Source organism: Theropithecus gelada, chromosome 3, assembly GCF_003255815.1.
Source record: "Theropithecus gelada isolate Dixy chromosome 3, Tgel_1.0, whole genome shotgun sequence".
NCBI classification, from domain to species: Eukaryota; Metazoa; Chordata; class Mammalia; order Primates; family Cercopithecidae; genus Theropithecus; species Theropithecus gelada.
This window is the reverse complement of record NC_037670.1, coordinates 163991618-164011913: the sequence shown is the minus strand read 5'-3', so window position 1 is coordinate 164011913 and position 20296 is coordinate 163991618. Positions and strand designations below refer to the sequence as shown.

The 20296-nt window shown below is 48.7% G+C and overlaps 1 protein-coding gene across 1 annotated transcript in view; it reads left to right on the top strand.

Moving 5' to 3' along the window:
- The first annotated feature begins 8401 nt into the window (after positions 1–8401).
- Positions 8402–20296, top strand: part of KLRG2 (killer cell lectin like receptor G2) — a 28693-nt gene continuing 16798 nt past the window's right edge. The window contains exons 1-3 of the mRNA XM_025380757.1: positions 8402–9225; positions 10231–10332; positions 10705–10850. Coding sequence (XP_025236542.1) covers positions 8472–9225; positions 10231–10332; positions 10705–10850 — 1002 coding nt within the window. The 5' untranslated portion in view covers positions 8402–8471. The remainder of the gene's footprint in view (positions 9226–10230; positions 10333–10704; positions 10851–20296) is intronic.

Here is a 20296-nt window from a genome sequence, read left to right as displayed (position 1 = left end):
GGGTTTCACCGTGTTGGTCAGGCTGGTCTTGAACTCCTGACCTTGTAATCTGTTTTGCTTTTTTGGGGGTTTTTTTTGTTTTTTTTTTTTTTCGAGACTGAGTTTCACTCTTGTTGCCCAGGCTGAAGTGCAATGGTACAATCTCAGCTCACTGCAACCTCTGCCTCCCGGGTTCAAGTGATTCTCCTGCCCCAGCCTCCTGAGTAGCTGGGATTACAGGCACGCGCCACCACGCCCAGCTAATTTTTGTATTTTTAGTAGAGACGGGGTTTCTCCATGTTGGTCAGGCTGGTCTCAAACTCCTGACCTGACCTCATGTTCCTTTTTTTTTTTTTTTTGAGATGGAGTTTCCCTCTTGTTGCCCAGGCTGGAGGGCAATGGCGTGATCTCAGCTCACTGCAACCTCCACCTCAAGGGAGGGTCTTTGTTTCAACATGCAGATGTCTCAGGGAGCTGTTTTCCTGCTGGGACATGGCTCTTCTCCATTTCTCGCAGGATAAGCTTGCGTGCATTCAGGTGGAATGTTTTCTCAGTCCCTGCCTTACCCACACTCTCCACCTAAAGCCACCTTTTGTTCCTCTCCTAGAGCTGCCTAGCTCTCTCCTCTGCCTCGCCCAGCTGCAGGTGGATCCTTCACTAAAATGAGGTTGCCTCATCACTCCCAATGGATGACTGATGTCTCGGAAAGTTACAGGGGTGTGGTGTGACTGAAGAAACTGGAAAGCGAGGCTTAGTCTGCTAAGTAACGGGAGCAACATCTATACCTCTGCCCCAGCCCATGACCTGCAAGGACTCCATCAGTGGGAGACGGGATGAAGCATTCGGGGAACCAGGAGAACTAGGGGAGCATAAAGCAGCAAAAAGGGAGAAAAGATGTGTTTGGGAGCCAGAGCTGCCCAGTGACGTGCTGGCGTTCCCACTTAGGAGCCATGCAACCCTGCACGAGCTCCTCAACCTCTCTGAATCTCAGTTTCCTCACCTGTGAAGTAGGGATTTTGTTATTATAAAGAGTAAATGGACCTAACAGTCGAATGTAATGTGTGAACCCTGGTGGGAACCTGGTTGGAAAAAAAAAATAGAAAAATTTAAATTTGGTTTCTAGAATATCACCTAGCTTGGCGTTACTGTTAATTTCTTTGGTGTGAGAATGGTATTATACTTAAGGAAAACACGTGTATTCTTAGCAGATGCACGCTGAAATATTGAAGGGTGAGGGTTCATGAGGTCAGCAGCTCACGCTCAGATGGTTCCATAACAACAGAGAGAATGTTTGTACAGAGATGGAGAGAAGGACAAGAACAAGGTGTGAAATGCTAACTGTTGAATCAAGGCGGAGGGTGTTCACGTGATCACCATTTATTCTTTCCATTTTTCTTAATGTTTAAAAATGTGTCAACTAAAGATTAGGGGGGAAAAGATAGACCAGGTGTGTGAAGCACTCTGTGCAATGCCCCATTCAGCATAATTTATTTAATAAATATTCACTAATTTCCTGGTGGAGATGTCAGTCAAGAACCAGGGATGGAGTGCTAGATACTGATCTGGGGATGCAGTGAGGATTTCTAGGGGGCCAGAGATAAGCATTAAAGGATGAACAACCATGTGTATGTGTTGACCACAGACAGCAGAGAGTGCTAGAAAGACAGCTGACAGGTGAGAGACCAAGGTGGGGGCTTAGGCAGGGTGGGGGATGTCATACTGGCTTGGGTACCCTCTGAGCCTCTGAGCAGGTAGAATGTGAGCTGGGGACGGGCCGTGCCAGGGAGATGGCTGTGCGGAAACCCCTTTCCTTCCTCATGTGTGTCTCCAGGGCCCCAAAGGGGCCCAAGATGCCACGGGATGACATCAGCCAAGAACCAGGAGTGGGAATGTTTGCCTCCTCTCTGGGGAATTAAGCTGCAGTTTAATTTATGCTTGTAGAACTCCTCAGTCTGTTCGGACAGACCAGATACCATCAGCCACCCTTGACCAGTGAACTTCATGGTGTGGGGCACGAAAAATAACAATGATTCCTGCAGGGCCACCTCCTGGAACCAGCCAGTGATCTGGAACTGGCATTAGAGGAAATTTTAGTGATATTTTACCCAGGTCCTGACAGTGTCCAAGATACTTCTCAGTAGCACAATTAACAAATGAAATGATGTTCAGCTTCATTCATAGTTAAAGAAATGCAAGCTGGAATTCAATATTTTTGCCCATCAGATTGGTAAGGACTAAGAAGATTGATGATACGGAGCGATGGGGCGGCCATGGGAACAGCCCTCTCATCCTTTGTTTGTTGAGACTCTTGCGGGTAATTTAGCAGTACCCATCACATCCGAAATTCTGACCACCCTTTGGCTCAGCAATTTCATTTTAATGATTCTATTCTGAAGATATTATCAGAGATGTGATTTTTAAAAACAATATATACAAGGATGCTCACTGAATTATACCTATATCATGTTCAGCGTTGCAGTAATTATGTCACCCAAATGGAAATAACTCAAATGTCCATCAATAGGAGACTTCTTAAATAAATTACATATAGGAAAACGTTTAATATGAGTGAAGTTTTGGAAATAAAGATATTTTTATATATAATAACAGTACAGGTTAGCATATACATTTGTTTAAAAATCTTGAATACTGCATACCAAAATGTTAATAACAGGGCATAGAAAACAGGTGACCTTTATTTTCTACAGTATACACTTTTGTAATATCTACATTTCGTATTGCAGGCATGCATTGCTGTTGCAAGCAGCAAACAGGATTTTAAAAGCAAGGGAAAGCGAGAAAAGATGAAAGGAAGGATCACAGTAGGTATTTGTTCCCTTTTGCCAGCCAACATCTGAACCCCCTTGAAACATTTGGGTAATTCACCTCTCTTAGGATGTCCACTTTAGAAGTTGTAAATGGCCTTCTGGTGCCAGGCTGCTGTGCTGTGTCACAGGAGGTACAGAGAGATGTCATCGAAGCCTGGCCCTCACCCCAAGAGAGACGTGGAGCCCAGTGGGACTTGGGTTTTCAGCCACTTGCAATCAGAGTCCTCCTTCCTTCCTTTTATCCACCTTCCCTTCCCCCTCCCCCTCCCATTCCCTTCCCCCTCTGCCTCCTCCTCCCCCTCACCTTCACCTTATCCTTACCCTTACCTCCCCCTTCCCTTCACCCTTCCCTTCCGCTTCCCCTTTCCCTTCTCCTTCCCCTTCCCTTCCCTCCTCTCCCCTTTACTCTCTTTCTGTCCTTCCTTCCTTGCCTTCCTTTCTTTTTTTGAGACAGGATCTCACTCTGTTGCCCAGGCTGGAATGCAATGGCACAATCACAGCTCACTGCAGCCTCAAACTCCCAGGTTCAAGCAATCCTCCCGCCTCAGCCTCTCTAGTAGCTGAGACCACAGGTGCATGCCACTGCACCCAGCTAACTTTTTGCTTTTTTAGTAGAGACAAAGTCTCCCTATGCTGCCCAGATTCAAACTCCTGGGCTCCAGTGATCCTCCTGCCTTGGCCTCCCAAAGTGCTGGGATTACAGGTATGAGTCACCATGCCTGACCCAGTCTTAAATGATAAGGCAAAAAGTGGAGGAGGTATGGGAAGGATACTCAGAGTCTCATGAAATCCACAGAATTGAACAAACAAGCTTTAGGAAGGGCTGAGACTGGACAAACTCTGGGGCCCAGAGCCGGAGTTTCTGGGCCTTCTCTCTAGGGAGCTGCCCTACTAGGAAATCTGACAACATTCAGCTCTGGGTCTTTCAGATCTAGTGTCAAATTCCTGCAAAGAAGAACCTAAGCTCAGGAGAAAGATCTGGGCTTGAAGGTCACTCATATATGGTGGGTGAGAAGCTCTGCAGCAACTTTCAAAGGAACAACCAGGGAGGCAGAAGGAGAGCTGGTAGAGGTGGTGACAGGAAGGCCACAAGCCACAGATGAGTGGGTTTTGAGAGGAGGAAGAAATGATCATAATGTCAAAACCTGAGATAAAACGAGCACTGAAGAGCATCTGCAGGCCGAGCACAGTAACTCACATCTGTCAGCCCAGCACTTTGGGAGGCCGAGGCGAGAGGATGGCTTAAGGCCAGGAGTTCAAGACCAGCCTGGGCAACATAGCGAGACTCCCCCATCCTTATAATGTGTATATATATATGTATGTATTTCTTTTTCCAAAAAGGGAAAAAAAGCATTTGCTGGGTGACTGGTACCCTTGCCAAGGAAAATTTTGGCAGACAAATGGGGGCAATTACCTTGTTAAAGAAGGTTGGTCATGGCCCGGTGTGGTGGCTCGCGCCTGTAATCCCAACACTTTGGGAGGTTGAGTGGGCAGATCACCTGAGGTCAGGAGCTCAAGACCCTGTCTCTACTAAAAATACAAAAATTAAGCAGTTGTGATGGCGCACACCTATAATCCCAGCTACTTGGGAGGCTGAGGCACGATAACTGCTTGAACCCGGGAGGCCAGGGTTGTAGTGAGCCAAGATCAGACCACTGCACTCCAGCCTAGGTGACAGAACAAGACTCTGTTTCAAAAAAAAAAAGTTGGCCATTGTCAGGCCTCTGAGCCCAAGCTAAGCCATCATATCCCCTGTGACCAGCACATATACATCCAGATGGCCTGAAGCAACTGAAGATCCACAAAAGAAGTGAAAATAGGCCGGATGAGATGGCTCACGCCTGTAATCCCAACACTTTGGGAGGCCGAGGCAGGCAGATGACAAGGTTAGGAGATCATTACCATCCTGGCTAACACAGTGAAAACCCGCCTCTACTAAAAATACAAAAATTAGCCAGGCGTGGCAGTGTGCGCCTGTAGTCCCAGCTGCTGGGGAGGCTGAGGCAGGAGAATGGCGTGAACCCGGGAGGCGGAGTTTGCGGTGAGCGGAGATCGTGCCTCTGCACTCCAGCCTGGGCAACACAGCAAGACTCCGTCTCAAAAAAAAAAAAAAAAAAGTGAAAATAGCCTTAACTGATGACATTCCACCATTTTGATTTGTTTCTGCCCTACCCTAACTGATTAATGTACTTTGTAATCTCCCCCACCCTTAAGAAGGTTCTTTGTAATCTCCCCACCCTTGAGAATGTACTTTGTGAGATTCACCCCCTGCCTACAAAACATTGCTCCTAACTCCACCGCCTATCCCAAAACCTATAAGAACTAATGATAAGCCCACCACCCTTCGCTGACTCCTTTTTCAGACTCAGCCCACCTGCACCCAGGTGAAATAAACAGCCTGGTTCACACAAAGCCTGTTTGGTGGTCTCTGCACACGCACGCATGAGACAGCCATGACAAGGAAGAATAGAGAGGGTGTTAGCAGGAGGAGGGTGTTGGGCCCAAGGAGGCATTTAAAATTTGAGCATGTTGAATGATGCCCTTGACTGATGAGGAATGAGCAGAAGCCTTGTGGTGGTGGAGAAGGACCCTTTGGTGAAGCTTTCCCAGGTGGTTTTCTGCTAAAGCTTTGACTTTCTCAAAACACTCTCATAATAAGCAGATGTTATTGCTCTTTGGCCCTCTAGAAAGTCAACAAGCAAAATGCCTTGAGTCACCCAAAAAACTGTTGCCGTGACTGTGACTTCTGCTCCTGACCACTTCTGCTGTGACTGGGCCACTTCCACCTCTTGGGAGCCATTGCTTTGTGCTTTGTCTTCAGGATCCTACTGGTAAAGCCATGTTCCATCTCCTGTTACAACTCTTCAGAGAAATGCTTCAGGATCTTGATCCTCCTTGTTTTAAATTTCCATTGAAAGTTCTGCTCTTGGCTGCAGTTGATCTGGACACAATGGTTTTCCATAGAGTGGAAACTTTGCTCAACTTTAATCTTTCAGTCAGAAAAGTGTAAGCTGAACCAGCTGAGACGTCTTTGGTGTTGGCTGTTGTTTGTGCTGTTAATCATTGGTCCTCTTCATTAGGGCACAAACAAGATTAATTATTTTACTCAAAAATTGACGTGGATGGTCTGCTACTGAGGGTTTTATCCTCAACATTGTCTCATCTCTTCTCTTTTTTTTTTTTTTTTTTTTTGAGATGGAGTCTCCTTCTGTCACCCAGGCTGGAGTACAGTGGCACAATCTCGGCTCACTGCAACCTCTGCCTCCCGGGTTCAAGCAATTCTCCTGTCTCAGCCTCCCAAGTAGCCAGGATTACAGGCGCCCACTATCACGCCCAGCTAATTATTTGTACTTTCAGGCACCTGAGTAGCTGGGACTAAAGGCGCATGCTGCCACGTCCAGCTAATTTTTTGTATTTTAGTAGAGACAGGGATTCACCATGTTGCCTGGGCTGGTCTCAAACTCTTGAGCTCAGGCAATCCACCTGCCTCAGCCTCCCAAAGTGCTGGGATTACAGGCGTGAGCTGCCGCGCCTGGCCTAATTTTTGCATTTTTAGTAGAGACAGGATTTCACCATGTTGGCCAGGCTGGTCTCGAATTCCTGACCTCAAGTGATTCACCCACCTCGGCCTCCCAAAGTGCTGGGATTACAGGCTGAGTCACCGCACCTGGCCTCATCCCTTCTTAAAACGAGTTATCTATTTGCAAACTGCTGGTTTCTTTGGGGCATTGTCCCCATGAGTTTTCATAAAAACATCAGTGATTTCACCATAAATGTGATGGCTATTCTTGTTTCAAATTTAGCAGAATTCTTGTTGCTCTGACAGGAACTCTTTTCAAACTGATGTCTTATCCTTCTTAGTGCTTCAAACTAGATCTCGTTCAGACATGTGATAACAAGTTAGTACAAATTTATTTTGGTGCCAAACATTTTTGAAATCCATTCATAGTTTTGCATTTTCCATGCATGCATAATATGCGTTTTCCATGAACCTTTTGAAAACTACTTGTATAGAAAAAAAACAGTATATATAGGGTTTGGTGCTATCCAAAGTGTCAGGCAATCACTGGGAGGTCTTTGAACTATCCCAGTGGATAAGGGAGGACTACTTTGCTAAAAACTATCTCTTGTTTAACTGAAATTCAAATTTAACTGAGTGACCTGTATTTTGTCTACCAACCCTATCCTGGGGGCAGTTAAAAATACCAGAGGCCAGGCCGGCGCGGTGGCTCATGCCTGTAATCCCAGCATTTTGGGAGGCCGAGGCGGGTGGATCACGAGGTCAGGAGATCGAGACCATCCTGGCCAACATGGTGAAACCCTGTCTCTACTAAAAATACAAAAATTAGCTGGGCATGGTGGCGGGTGCCTGTAGTCCCAGCTACTCGGGAGGCTGAGGCAGGAGAACCGCTTGAACCTGGGAGGCAGAGGTTGCAGTGAGCTGAGATTGCGCCACTGCACTCCAGCCTGGCGAGAGAGCAAGACTCTGTCAAAAAAAAAGGAGGAGGAGGAGGAGGAGGAAGAGAGGAAGAGAAAGAGGGGAAGAGGAGGAGGAAGAGGAAGAGGAAGAGGAAAGGAAGAAGAAGAAAGGAAGAAGAAGAAGAAGAAAAGAAGGAGAAGGAGAAAAGAAGAAAAGGAAGAAGAAAAGGAAGAAGGAGGCCGGGTGTGGTGGCTCAAGCCTGTAATCCCAGCACTTTGGGAGGCCGAGACGGGCGGATCACGAGGTCAGGAGATCGAGACCATCCTGGCTAACACGGTGAAACCCCGTCTCTACTAAAAAATACAAAAAATTAGCCGGGCGAGGTGGTGGGCGCCTGTAGTCCCAGCTACTCGGGAGGCTGAGGCAGGAGAATGGCGTGAACCCGGGAGGTGGAGCTTGCAGTGAGCTGAGATCCGGCCACTGCACTCCAGCCTAGGCGACAGAGCGAGACTCCGTCTCAAAAAAAAAAAAAAAGAAAGAAAGAAAAGGAAGAAGGAGAAGAAGGAAGAAGGAAGAAGAAGAGGAAGAGGAGGAAAGAAGAAGAGGAAGAAGAGGAGGAGGAAGAAGAAGAAGAAGAAGAGGAAGAAAAAAAAGAAAGAAAGAAAGAAGAAAATTGCTTATCTTTTATCTTAGCGTTACTCAGTGGGGGGAGTCCTCCCAGGTGTGATGGAGAGTCCGTTCGATTGTTAGGACAACCAGCTGGGCTACTTTTCCACAGGCCGCCCCAATTCCTTTGGGTTCTGATTTCTCTGAGGTCCCAGGATCCAGACAGGCTTGTCCAATCCTTCCCCGCCCAAACTGTAACTCTCAGAACCAACACCCTGGCATAGGGCTGGAGGGGAAAATGGGTGAGGTCAGAGACAAAGAAGAGGGAAAGGTCAGGTGGGGCTCCGGGTTCCCTGCCACACTCCTCCGCTCGCGTTCTGCTTTTCTCCGGAGAGCTCCCGCCCACCCTGCAACCCTCACCTAGCCCCGCCGCCCTTGCCAGCTCCCTCCCAGTGCCTTGTGGAGGCGGGGCAGCAGAACCGCAGCCACAGCCAATCACAGCGGGGGCCTTCGGGGAGGGGCGTGGCCTAACAACTTCGGCGACTCAGCTGGAGCAATCTGGACGCAGGAGAGCAAAGCTCCTCTGCACCTGACCCCAGGTGCGCCCCTCAGGGTCCCCGGCTCGCGGGGCGCGCGGGATGGAGCGGGTTTGGGAGGCTGCGCCCGGAGGCCAAGCCGGGGCGGAGCTCCCAATGGAGCCCGTGGGAAGCCTGGTCCCCGGGCTGGAGCAGCCGCAGGTCCCCGAGAAGGCGCAACAACCTGAAGGTCCCGAAAGCAGCCCGAGTCCTTCCAGGGCCATGAAGAAGGCGGCGGGCGCAGGCCGGGAGCCCTCGAGCGAGAAGCAGCTGCCTTCGCCTCGCCCCGGGACCCCGCGCGTGCCGCCGCTCAGCCTGGACTACGGCGTCTGCCCCGAGCCGCCGTCGCCGGGACCCGCCTCGGTCAAGCTGCCCCGGAATGGCCAGGCGCCCGGGGCTGAGCCTGCGCCCGGCGCCTGGGCGCCCATGGAGCTGCAGGTAGATGTGCTTGTGAAGCCCGTGGGCGCGGCCGGCGGCAGCCGCACGCCGTCGCCCAGGCCCTCCACGCGCTTCCTCACGGTGCCGGTGCCCGAGTCCCCCGCCTTCTCCCGCCAAGCGGACCCAGCGCACCAGCAGCTCCTGCCGCGCGCATCGTCCCTGAGCGGCACGTGGGGACGCGGCTCGACGCTGGCTGCAGCCGGGACGGAGAGCGGCCGCGACGCTGAGGGCCGGGCCAGCCCAGTGGAAGGAAGCTCCCCGGGCTCCCCCACGTGCTGCCGCTGCAAGGAGCTGGGGCTGGAGAAGGAGGATGCGGCGCTGCTGCCCCGCGCGGGGTTGGAGGGCGACGAGAAGCTGCCCCGGGCAGTAACGCTTACCGGTGAGTTGCTCACCTGCGCCGGCAGCCGGCGCCGCCCGGTCGGGTGGACGTAGCCGAAACCCCCACACCCGCCCAGCCCTGGACCGCTGGGTAGCTGACCGACTAAGGGACCCAGTTGGCCATCCGGATCCCCCACCCGATCTGGCATCTCGGGTTTACAATCAATAACATTCCTGCCGACGTAACTGTAATCCACATTGTTGCGGTGGCTCACGCCTGTAATCCCAGCACTTTGGGAGATCGAGGCAGCCGGATCACCTGAGGTCAAGAGTTCGAGACCAGCCTGACCAATATGATGAAACCCTGTCTCTACTAAAATTACAAAAATTAGCCAGGCATGGTGGCAGGCACCTGTAATCCCAGCTACTTGGGAGGCTGAGGCATGAGAATTGCTTGAACCCGGGAGGTGGAGGTTGCAGTGAGCTGAGATCATGCCACTGCACTCCAGCCTGGGTGATAGAGTAAGACTCGGTCTCAAAAATAAATAAATAAATAAATAATAAAAGGGCTGGGCGCGTTGGCTCACACCTGTAATCTCATCACTTTGGGAGGCTGAGGCAGGCAGATCACAAAGTCAGGAGTTCGAGACCAGCCTGGCTAACATGATGAAACCCTGTCTCTACTAAAAATACAAAAAAAAAATTAGCCAGGCATGGTGGCAGGCACCTGTAATCCCAGCTACTCGGGAGGTTGAGGCAGGAGAATTGCTTGAACCTGGTAGGCGGAGGTTGCAGTGAGCCGAGATCGCATCACTGCACTCCAACCTGGGCGACAGAGCAAGACTGTCTCAAAAAAATTAAAAAAAAAAATAAAGAATATCTGACTTCTTTCTCCAGAATATAAAGTTGGAACTTAAATGTTGCGGTTTATGTTGGCATCCCAGGCTGAGGGGTTGGGTGCTGGGGTGAGGTGGGTGCGATGCTGGTGTGCTATGTCTGTGGTTCTGAGTTGGGTTGGTTGGGATGGTCTCCGCTAACCTGACTGTCCTGTTTGCCCCTGTCCCAGGGCTGCCCATGTATGTGAAGTCTTTGTACTGGGCCCTGGCGTTCATGGCTGTGCTCCTGGCAGTCTCTGGGGTTGTCATTGTGGTCCTGGCCTCAAGAGCAGGTATGGTGTCTCCCGCAGTCCTCATCCCTTCTCCCTGCTGCTCCACTACTGGGACTGTTTCCAGCCCTTAAAACACCTTAGAATTCGAAAGAGACACTGGGAGAGGCAACATGAAGACATGGTACTTGATGAGCAAAGTTAAGCAAAATTGGTGCCTTCCTCCCACTGGACACAGCTTGTGCACTGATAAGCAATCAGATGCCAGCCGTCACCCCAGGGACTTTGTGCACTGCACACACTATAAAACCTCCCTGGGGCCCTGCTCACCCTGAGGTTTGCCAGTTCCATGCCCCTTCATTTGAGGTGGCAACCAGGCTTTGTTTATTTAATGCAGCTTACCCTGCAGCTCACCAGCAGTCTCTGTGCTTGCAGGAGCCAGATGTCAGCCATGCCCCCCAGGCTGGGTGTTGTCCGAGGAGCACTGTTACTACTTCTCTGTGGAAGCGCAGGCCTGGGAAGCCAGCCAGGCTTTCTGCTCAGCCTACCACGCTACCCTCCCCCTGCTAAGCCACACCCAGGTGAGAAGGGGGTGGCCAATCTAAGGGGGTACAGATCCTTCTAGACCACAGAATCCTAGCACTGGAAAGAAGCTTAATGATTGAATCCAGCTCTTCATTATAGAAGTCACCAAGATATAGAGGAATAGCATGACCATAACTTCGTGTAGCCTCTAACTCCTGTGCTCAGGCGATCCTCCTGCCTCAGCCTCCCGGGTAGCTATAGGCATGTGCCACCATGACCAGCTTTAAAAAAAAATTTTTTTTTGGCCACGCACAGTGGCTCATACCAGTAATCCCAGCACTTTGGGAGGCCAAGGCGGGCGGATCACAAGGTCAGGAGTTCTAGACCAGTCTGACCAACACGCTGAAACCCTGTCTCTACTAAAAATTAGCCGGACATGGTGGCGGGTGCCTGTGATCCCAGCTATTTAGGAGGCTGAGGCAGGAGAATTGCTTGAACCCGGGAGGCGGAGGTTGCAGTTGAGCCGAGATCACGCCACTGCACTCCAGCCTGCGCAACAGAGCGAGGCTCCATCTCAAAAAAATAAGTAAAAATAAAAATAAAAATTTTTTTAAGAGACAGGGTCTCACTATGTTGGCCAGGCTGTTTCAAACTTATGGCCTCAAGTGATCCTCCTTCGTTAACCTCCCAAAGTGCTGGAATTACAGGCATGAGCCACTGCGCACAGCCAAGCACTTATGTTTTAATCGTTGGTCTCTGGGTCATCTTTTGATGGGCCGGGTTTGGCTGGACAGCTTAGCTTTAGAATGCAGATTGCCAGGCTTGGTTTGAGGCTGCAGGTTGGGTTTGTGTTTGCCCCAGAAGCCTCTCATCTTTCTACCTGAGAGAAACTCTTCGTAAGAAAGATGGCAGACGTCTGAGAAACAAGCCAAACTGTGCAAGCATCATTTGAAGCCGCCACTCCTGTCACATAGGCCAACGTTTCAGTGGTCAAAGCAATAACATGGCCAAGCCAAATATCAAAGGGCAGTGTAGAATAGTCCATTCCCATGGGCGAGGGAGAGGAGTGGATGTTTGCTGAACAGTAATCCAGTCTGTGGGTTTGAGAGCACCTACAAAAAGGGACCAATAGACAGGATCCAGCCCTTGGCATAATTTTTATTTTCATTTTTATTTATTTATTTATTTATTTTTTGCAACAGAGTCTCACTCTGTTGCCCAGGAAGGCTGGAGTGCAGTGGCATGATCTCGGCTCACTGCAACCTCCACCTCCCAGGTTCAAGGGGTTCTCTTGCCTCAGCCTCCAAAGTAGCTGGGATTACAGGCATGCACCAGCACACCTGGCTAATTTTTGTATATTTAGTTGAGACAGGGTTTCTCCATGTTGGTCAGGCTGGTCTCGAAGTTCCCACCTCAGGTGATCCGCCCGCCTCGGCCTCCCAGAGTGCTAGGATCACAGCATGAGCCACTGCACCCAGCATTTTCCTTTTTTTTTTTTTGAGACAGGTCCTCACTCTGTGGCCCAGGCTGAGTGCAGTAGTGCAGTCATGGCTCACTGCAGGCTTGAACTCCCAGGCTCAAGCAGTCCTCCCACCTCAGCCTCCTGAATAGCAAGGACTACAGGCATGTGCCACAACCGGCTACCTTATTTTTTGTAGAGACACAAGTCTTGCTATGTTGCCCAGGCTGGTCTCAAACTCCAGGACTCAAGCAGTCCTCCCACCTCAGCCTTTCAAAGTGCTGGGATTACAGGTGTGAGCCACTGTGCCTGGCTTTTTTTTTTTTTCCCATTTAAAAAAATTGTGTTAAAATACACATAACATAAAATGTACCATCCTAGCCATTTTAAGTATACAGTTGAGTGATATTAAATACATTCATAATGTTGAGCACCCATCACCACCATCCATCTCCTGAAATCTTTTCATCTTGTACAGCTGAAACTCTAACGCCTCTAAACACTAATTCCCCATTGCTCCCGTCCCCAGTCCCTGGCAGTCACCATGCTGCGTTCTCTCTCTCTCTTTGGTTTGGACTACTGTAAGAACCTCATACAAGTAGAATCACACAGTATTTGTCTTATTGTGACTGGCTTATTTCTTTTTTTTTTTTTTTTGAGATGGAGTCTTGCTCTGTCACCCAGGCTGGAGTGTAGTGGTGCAATCTCAGCTCACGGCAAGCTCTGCCTCCTGGGTTCATGCCATTCTCCTGCCTCAGTCTCCCGAGTAGCTGGTACTATAGGCGCTCGCCACTACGCCTGGCTAATTTTTTGTATTTTTAGTAGAGACGGGGTTTCACTGTGTTAACCAGGATGGTCTCGATCTCCTGACTTTGTAATCCGCCCGCCTGGGCCTCCTAAAGTGCTGCGATTACAGGCGTGAGCCATCGTGCCCGCCCATGACTGGCTTATTTCACTTAGCATCATGTCCTCAAGGCTCACCTGTGTCATAGCCTGTATGAGAATTCCCTTCCTTTTTAAGGCTGTATAATATTCCATTGTATGTATGTGCCACATTTTGCTTATTTATTCATTGGTCAGTGGACAGACCCTCAAGTTGCTTCCATGTTTGGGCTGTTGTGAGCAATGCAGCTATGAATTTGGGTGGACAAGTATCTCTTCGAGACCCTGTTTTCAGTTCTTTTTTTTTTTTGAGTCAGAGTCTTGCTCTGTCGCCCAGGCTGGAGTGCAATGGCACAATCTCGGCTCACTGCAAGCTCTGCCTCCCGGATTCACGCCATTCTCCTGCCTCAGCCTCCCGAGCAGCTGGGACTACAGGCGCCCACCACCATGCCCAGCTAATTTTTTGGCATTTTTAGTAGAGATGGGGTTTCACCGTGTTAGCCAGGATGGTCTCAATCTCCTGACCTTGTGATCTGCCCGTCTCGGCCTCCCATAGTGCTGGGATTACAGGCGTGAGCCACCGTGCCCGGCCTGTTTTCAGTTCTTAGAGTATATACCCAGAAGTGAGAATTACTGGATCATATGGTAATCCTATTTTTAATTTTTTGAGGAATTGCCATACTGTTTTCCACAGTAGCTGTGCAATTTTACATTCCCAGCAATCCTTGGCTTAATTTTACCTGGGGGCAGGTGCCAGGAGTTTATATTAGCTGTTCTGGTACATATGAAAACGCAGCATTCCTTCTTTCAGTGCTTTAATGAGTGTGTATTAAGCACTTACTCCGTGTTTGGCATGGGGGATTCAGTAATGAGCCAGAATAGCACAGCCCCCACCTTGACAAAGCTAAGAGAGCAGTGAGGGAGGCAGACATCAATCAGGAAATCATAGAAATAGATGTTTAATGACCACACTGATCTGTGCTGTGAAGGGGCGGTGCACAGTGCTACGAGAGTAAATGACAGGAGGATGTGTCTTGAAGGTCAAGGTGAGCAAGGCACCAGGTGCCTTTCAAAACACTTTCAAGAAAAGATAGTGAGGCCAGGCGCAGTGGATCACACCCGTAATCCCAGCACTTTGGGAGCCTGAGGAGGCAGGCGAATCACCTGAAGTCAGAAGTTCAAGACCAGCCTGGCCAACCTGGTGAAACCCCATTTCTACTAAAAATACAAAAATTAGCCAGGCGTGGTGGCATGCACCTGTAGTCCCCACTACTTGGGAGTCTGAGGCATGGGAATCGCTTGAACCCAGAAGATAGAGGATGCAGTGAGCCAAGATTGCGCCACTGTGCTCCAGTCTGGGTAACAGAGTGAGACTCCGTCTCAAAAAAAAAAAAAAAAACAACCATAGTGACACTGGGCCAGACAGCGTCCTGGAATCCTCTCTTCTCTGTTCCAATCTGGACCAGTTGCTCACCAGGCCTGCTGCACAGCTGTTCCGGAATTTCTATTTACCTGCATCCTCATTATGCCTTTTGCCTCTCTCCTTGGTGGGATTCCCTGTTTCACAGATCGCTTGTGTTTTCATTAGTTTCGCCTCAGTCTCCTGAGTAGAGTCAGGGTTTTTCCACCTTGCCCAGGCTTGTCTTGAACTCCTGGGCTCAGGCGATCTGCCTGCCTCAGCCTCCCAAAGTGCTAGGATTACAGATGTGAGCCACCGTACCCGACCTCAATTTCTTGAGACCTTTTGTGCTTAAAGAACTTTTATTCTAACCTCCAAGCTACCAATCACTTGGCTGGTGTGTAGGAAAAACACTCAAACTGTCTTTCCTCTGCTCTCACACAACAACCACCATCAACCCAGAAGGCTTCTGTGACCACATGTGTGTTTTGTTTTGTTTTGTTTATTCTCTTATGCACCAAGCAGTGGGCACCAGCTGGGTGTCCTGTAATTTAATTCAACTCTGATGCTGTCTTCCTGGAGATAGCTTCAGATCCCACAGTTTGAAGGCTCAGTCCCTAAGGCTGCCCAGCTTCAGACACCAGTCACAAGTCCAGGCCTCTGGAACTTCTGACTGGCTGGCTTTAAGTGTGGGCTCCCACATTCCCCCTTTGGGTTTGATTAATTTGCTCTAGCAGAGATGGGCCAGGACCCTCCCTGGAATAAGGTCTTATGACCCACAGCAGATTAGAGTCGTGCCTTGGGCAGAAGGTCGGAGAGAGAGATTCTATTTCCTAGGCCTGGGACTGCGTCTGAGGCCTGGAGCACCACAGCATTATAACAAATCATGTGGCAAGGGCTATGGGAGTTATGAGCCAGGAACTGTGGACAAGAACATTGTTTTATTTTATTTTATTTTATTTTTTATTTTATTTATTTATTTTTTGAGATGAAGTTTCACTCTGTCACCCAAGCTGGAGTGCAGTGGCATGATCTCAGCTCACTGCAACCTCTGCCTCCTGGATTCAAGTGATGCTCCTGCCTCAGCCTCCCAAGTAGCTGGAATTACAGGCATGTGCCACCATGGCCGGCTAATTTTTTTGTGTTTTTAGTAAAGATGGAGTTTCACCATGTTGGCCAGGCTGGTCTTGAACTCCTGACCTCCAATGATCCACCTGCCTCGGCCTCCCAAAGTTCTGGGATTACAAGTGTGAGCCACCATGCCAGCCAAAAACATTATTTTAGTTAGAGATATGGAGATAGAGACATAGATATCATAATATCACATCTGGGTATAGAATTCTAGGTAGAAAATCGCTTTCCCCCAGAATTCTCCGTGACTGTCAGCTCTTAGTCTTGCCATTAAGAAATCTGAGCCAAGGTCAGGCACAGTGGAAAATTATTAGCTAGGCATAGTGGCGCACACCTGTAGTCCCAGCTACTCGGGAGGCTGAGGTACTAGAATTGCTTGAACCTGGGAGGCAGAGGTTGCAGTGAGCCAAGATTGTACCACTTGCACTCCAGCCTGGGCAACAGAGCAAGACTAGGTCTCAAAAAAAAAAAAAAAAAAAAGAAGTCTGAGCCACTCTGATTCCCAGTTCTTTGTATGTCACTCATTTTTATTTCTTCTCTGGAAAACTTCAGTGTCTTCTTTGTTCTCAGTGTTCTGAAATTTAATAATATGCCCTGTGGGTCTTTTTCTTCATTTACATTTTTGCTGCCTTGTTTCTAATTTTCAGAACTCTTTTGACCTTCCAAATGTTCCTTTTTTATGCTGTCCTGTTCCTGTTTCATGGATGCCATCTTTTCAGTCTTGAACTCCCAACCTCAAGTGATCTGCCTGCCTCGGCCTCCCAGAGTGTGTGAGCCACCACACCTGGCTGATGCCATCTTTTCTTATTTCATTGTGGATGCTGGTGGTTTTGAAATTTTCCTCTGCTTCCTGCATTAGCTCTGATTTTTTGTGTGTACTTTTTATTCTGTTTATTGTCTTTTTCATGTTAGAAAATTTCCTCAAATGTTGTGATCCTCAGCCGCTGTCATTGAGAGTAAAGCACTAAATTACAGATTAAGTGTTCTATGTCAGGTGGGAGGGTGGGGGTGAGGCTAAGCTTTTTTAGAGGCAGGCTTTAGCATATGGGAATCAGGCAGGGACGCAGTCATTTTCTTAGTGAGTGCTGAGCTGTCATCATTCTAGGGGTAGGAGGGGGTGGTTTCACCTCTAAGTGTGTAGCACTTAAATATCCTTCCTATTTATTTGTTTGTTTGTTTATTTATTTATTTATTTTCCAGACAGTCTCGGTCTGTCACCCAGGCTGGAGTGCAGTGGAGCAATCTCAGCTCACTGCAACCTCTGCCTCACAGGTTCAAGTGATTCTCCCGCCTTGGCCCTCTGAGTAGCTGGGATTACAGAGTCGCACCAACACACCCAGCTAATTTTTGTATTTTTGTAGAGATGGTGTTTTGCCATGTTGGCCAGGCTGGTCTCAAACTCCCGGCCTCAAGCGATCCGCCCACCTTGGCCTCCCAAAATACTAGGATTACAGGCACGAGCTACTGTATCCCCTTCCCGTTTTAGTATAGACACCTTCACCCTTAGCTGAACCTGATATCCTGGATTCTAAAAGCCTCTGTGGTTCATCTTTCCAAATAGCTCGCTCCATAGGGAAGATGAGTGGATCTTTGGGCTGGGGGCGGAGGATCCTAACTGCTTCTTTTACAGACTTTCAACCAGTCCTTTTTCCCATACTTTGGCCTTCAGAAGGACCTGTTGTCTCTCATACTTAAGCTTTGGGAGCTTCTCAATGCAAATTGGGGTATTTCTTGGCTTTCTCCCAGCTGTCTATCTGTCCTTTCCTTGAAAACCACTGAGCTTTCTCAGCTCTGAGGCTGTTACCGTTGTCCAGCTTCCAAAATGGTGATGTTTCTCATCTGATGTTGTCTCTTCCCATTCTTTTTTTTTTTTTTTTCTTTCTTTCTTTTTAATAGACACAGGGTCTTACTATGTTTCCCAAGCTGGTCTTGACCTCCTGGGCTCAAGTGATCTTCCTGCCCTGGCCTCCCAAAGTGCTGGGATTACAGACATGAGCCACCGCACTCAGCCTCTCTTCCCATTATTTTTGTCCTTTTTTCTTTCTATTTTTATCATTTAAAAAAAGTTCTACTCTTATTTAAGAGTTTTAAATATGAATGAGTTTAAATCATTGAATGCTTTTTATGCATCCAGTGGGATGGTAATATCTTTTTTGTTTCTCCTTTTAATCTCTTGTGGTGGTTTGTTTGTTTTATTCCTGGCTTCTTGTGATCAAGTCTACTTAGTCATGATTTTTTTTCCCCAAATATTTCTGGACTTGACTTGTTAATATTTCACTGAAGATTTTTAGATGCATGACATTTTGTCGGACTGTCCCTACCTGGAGTCAGTTGTTCTGCCCCACACAGTGGGGAGGGGAGGGAGTGCCTAGCTTTTTCTTCCTGTGGGATTGTTCCTGCAAGTGCCTGCCATGCATTACAGAAGGATTAGGGGTCCAGGCTTTGCCCGGGGATAGGGGTCAGGAACTGCCACGTGTCAGGTGACAGATCTGAAACAGTCTGTGGTCTGGTATCCCCACCTTCTGCATTGGGCTTCCCAGCCCTTTATCCCACCCACTTTGGCTGTCATATCCACACCTCTCTGAGACACACGCCTCCTCTGAGACTCACCTCTGTTCGTGCCACCTCGCCTGGGGACAATGAGAGTGAGAGTGGAGGGACAGAGCCCTGAAGAACTGGCCACTGGGCCTGTCCTGTCAGTTGCCTGGAGTGCCTGATGTCTCCTGCTCTGGAGGAGCCAAGAGGAGCCCTCCTGAGAACCCCTGGGGACTCTTGTGAGAGCAGGACAGGAAGTGAGTTCTTTTTGTTTTTTTGTTTTTTGTTTTTTTTTTTGAGACAGAGTCTTGCTCAGCCGTTCAGGCTGGAGTGCAGTGGTGCAATCTTGGCTCACTGCAACCACCGTCTCCCAGGTTCAAGCGATTCTCCCATCTCAGCCTTCCAAGTAGCTGGGATCACAGGCACCTGCCATCATGCCTGGCTAAATTTTGTATTTTAGTAGAGATGAGGTTTCACCATGTTGGCTAGGTTGGTCTTAAACTCTTGACCTCTGGTGATCTGCCCGCCTTGGGCTCCCAAAGTGCTAGGATTACAGGCGTGAACCACTGCTCCCAGCCAAGAAGTGAAGTCTTGAACACACATACCAGTATCTCTTATTGCTATATATTTTTCTCATTATTAATATGTTCACTGCAAAAAGTTTGGAAAACATAAACATTTAGAAAGAAAATAAATTTTACTCATTATCTCATACCTAAAGATAAGCACTAACAAAATACTTTGGAATATCTACTTCCAGGCTTTTTTCTATGATATGTAACTTTTAAAAAAAAACAAAAATGGAAGACTGGGCCCAGTGGCTCACGCCTGTAATCCCAGCGCTTTGGGAGGCCGAGGCAGGTGGATCACCTGAGGTCAGGAGCTCAGGACCAGCCTGGCCAACATGATGAAACCCTGTCTCTACTAAAAATATAGAAATTAGCCAGGTGTGGTGACGGGTGCCTGTAATCCCAGCTACTCAGGAGACTGAGGCAGGAGAATCGCTTTAACCTGGGTGACAGGGGTTGCAGTGAGCCGAGATTGTGCCATTGCCCTCCAGCCTGGGCAATAGAGTGAGACTCTGTCTCTTAAAAAAAAAAGAAAGAAAGAAAAGAAATGTGCTGTTTCATAATCTGGTTTTATTTTGTTTTTTTGTTTTGTTTTGTTTTTAGAGACAGGTCTCACTCTGTTGCCCATGCTGGAGTGCAGTGGTGCCATCATAGCTCACTGCAGCCTCAAACTCTCCTGGGCTCAAGCAATCCTCCTGCCGCGGCCTCCCGAGTAGCTGGAACCACAGACATGTGCCACCACACCCAGCTAATTTTTTATTTTTTGTAGATATGAAATCTTACTATGTTGCCCAGGCTGATCTCAAAATCAAGCAATCCTCCCACCTCAGCCTCCCAAAGTCCTGGGATTATAGTCATGAGTCCCTGTGCCTGGCTAATTCTTTTTCTAACTTTTGTTTAAATCTTTGTCAGTTTGACAGGGGAAAAGGAAGACTGGCTTTGCATTTCTTGTATTTCCACGTAAGGCCAGACCATGGCTCATACTGGTTCGGCTGTCTGGGAATAGTCTTAGAATTGCTTATCCATAGCTGGGTGTGGTGGCTCATGCCTGTAATCCCAGCAATTTGGGAGGCTGAGGCGGGCAGATCATGAGATCAGGACATCGAGACCATCCTGGCCAACATAGTGAAATCCCATCTCTATTAAAGATACAAAAAAATTAGCTGGGCATGGTGGCATGCGCATGTAGTCCCAGCTACTTGGGAGGCTGGGGCAGGAGAATCACTTGAACCTGGAAGGCGGAGGTTGCAGTGAGCCAAGATCACACCACTGCATTCAAGCCTGGCAACAGAGCGAGACTCCAAAAAAAAAAATTGCTTACCCATGCCCTGTCTGTTTCTTTTCTCTTAGCATTACTCAGTCTTTTTCTTGCTGATGTGTAGGAACTCTTTCCTTTGGTTGTCCGCCTGTTATATAGGGAATATCCTTATGCCCTTAGGCACACTTGTGCCATAAGGAATCTCTACTCCTTATACCCCACAGTGTCCTGACCTTGTGCTGGGGACTGGGCATGCAGGGGTGTGGAAG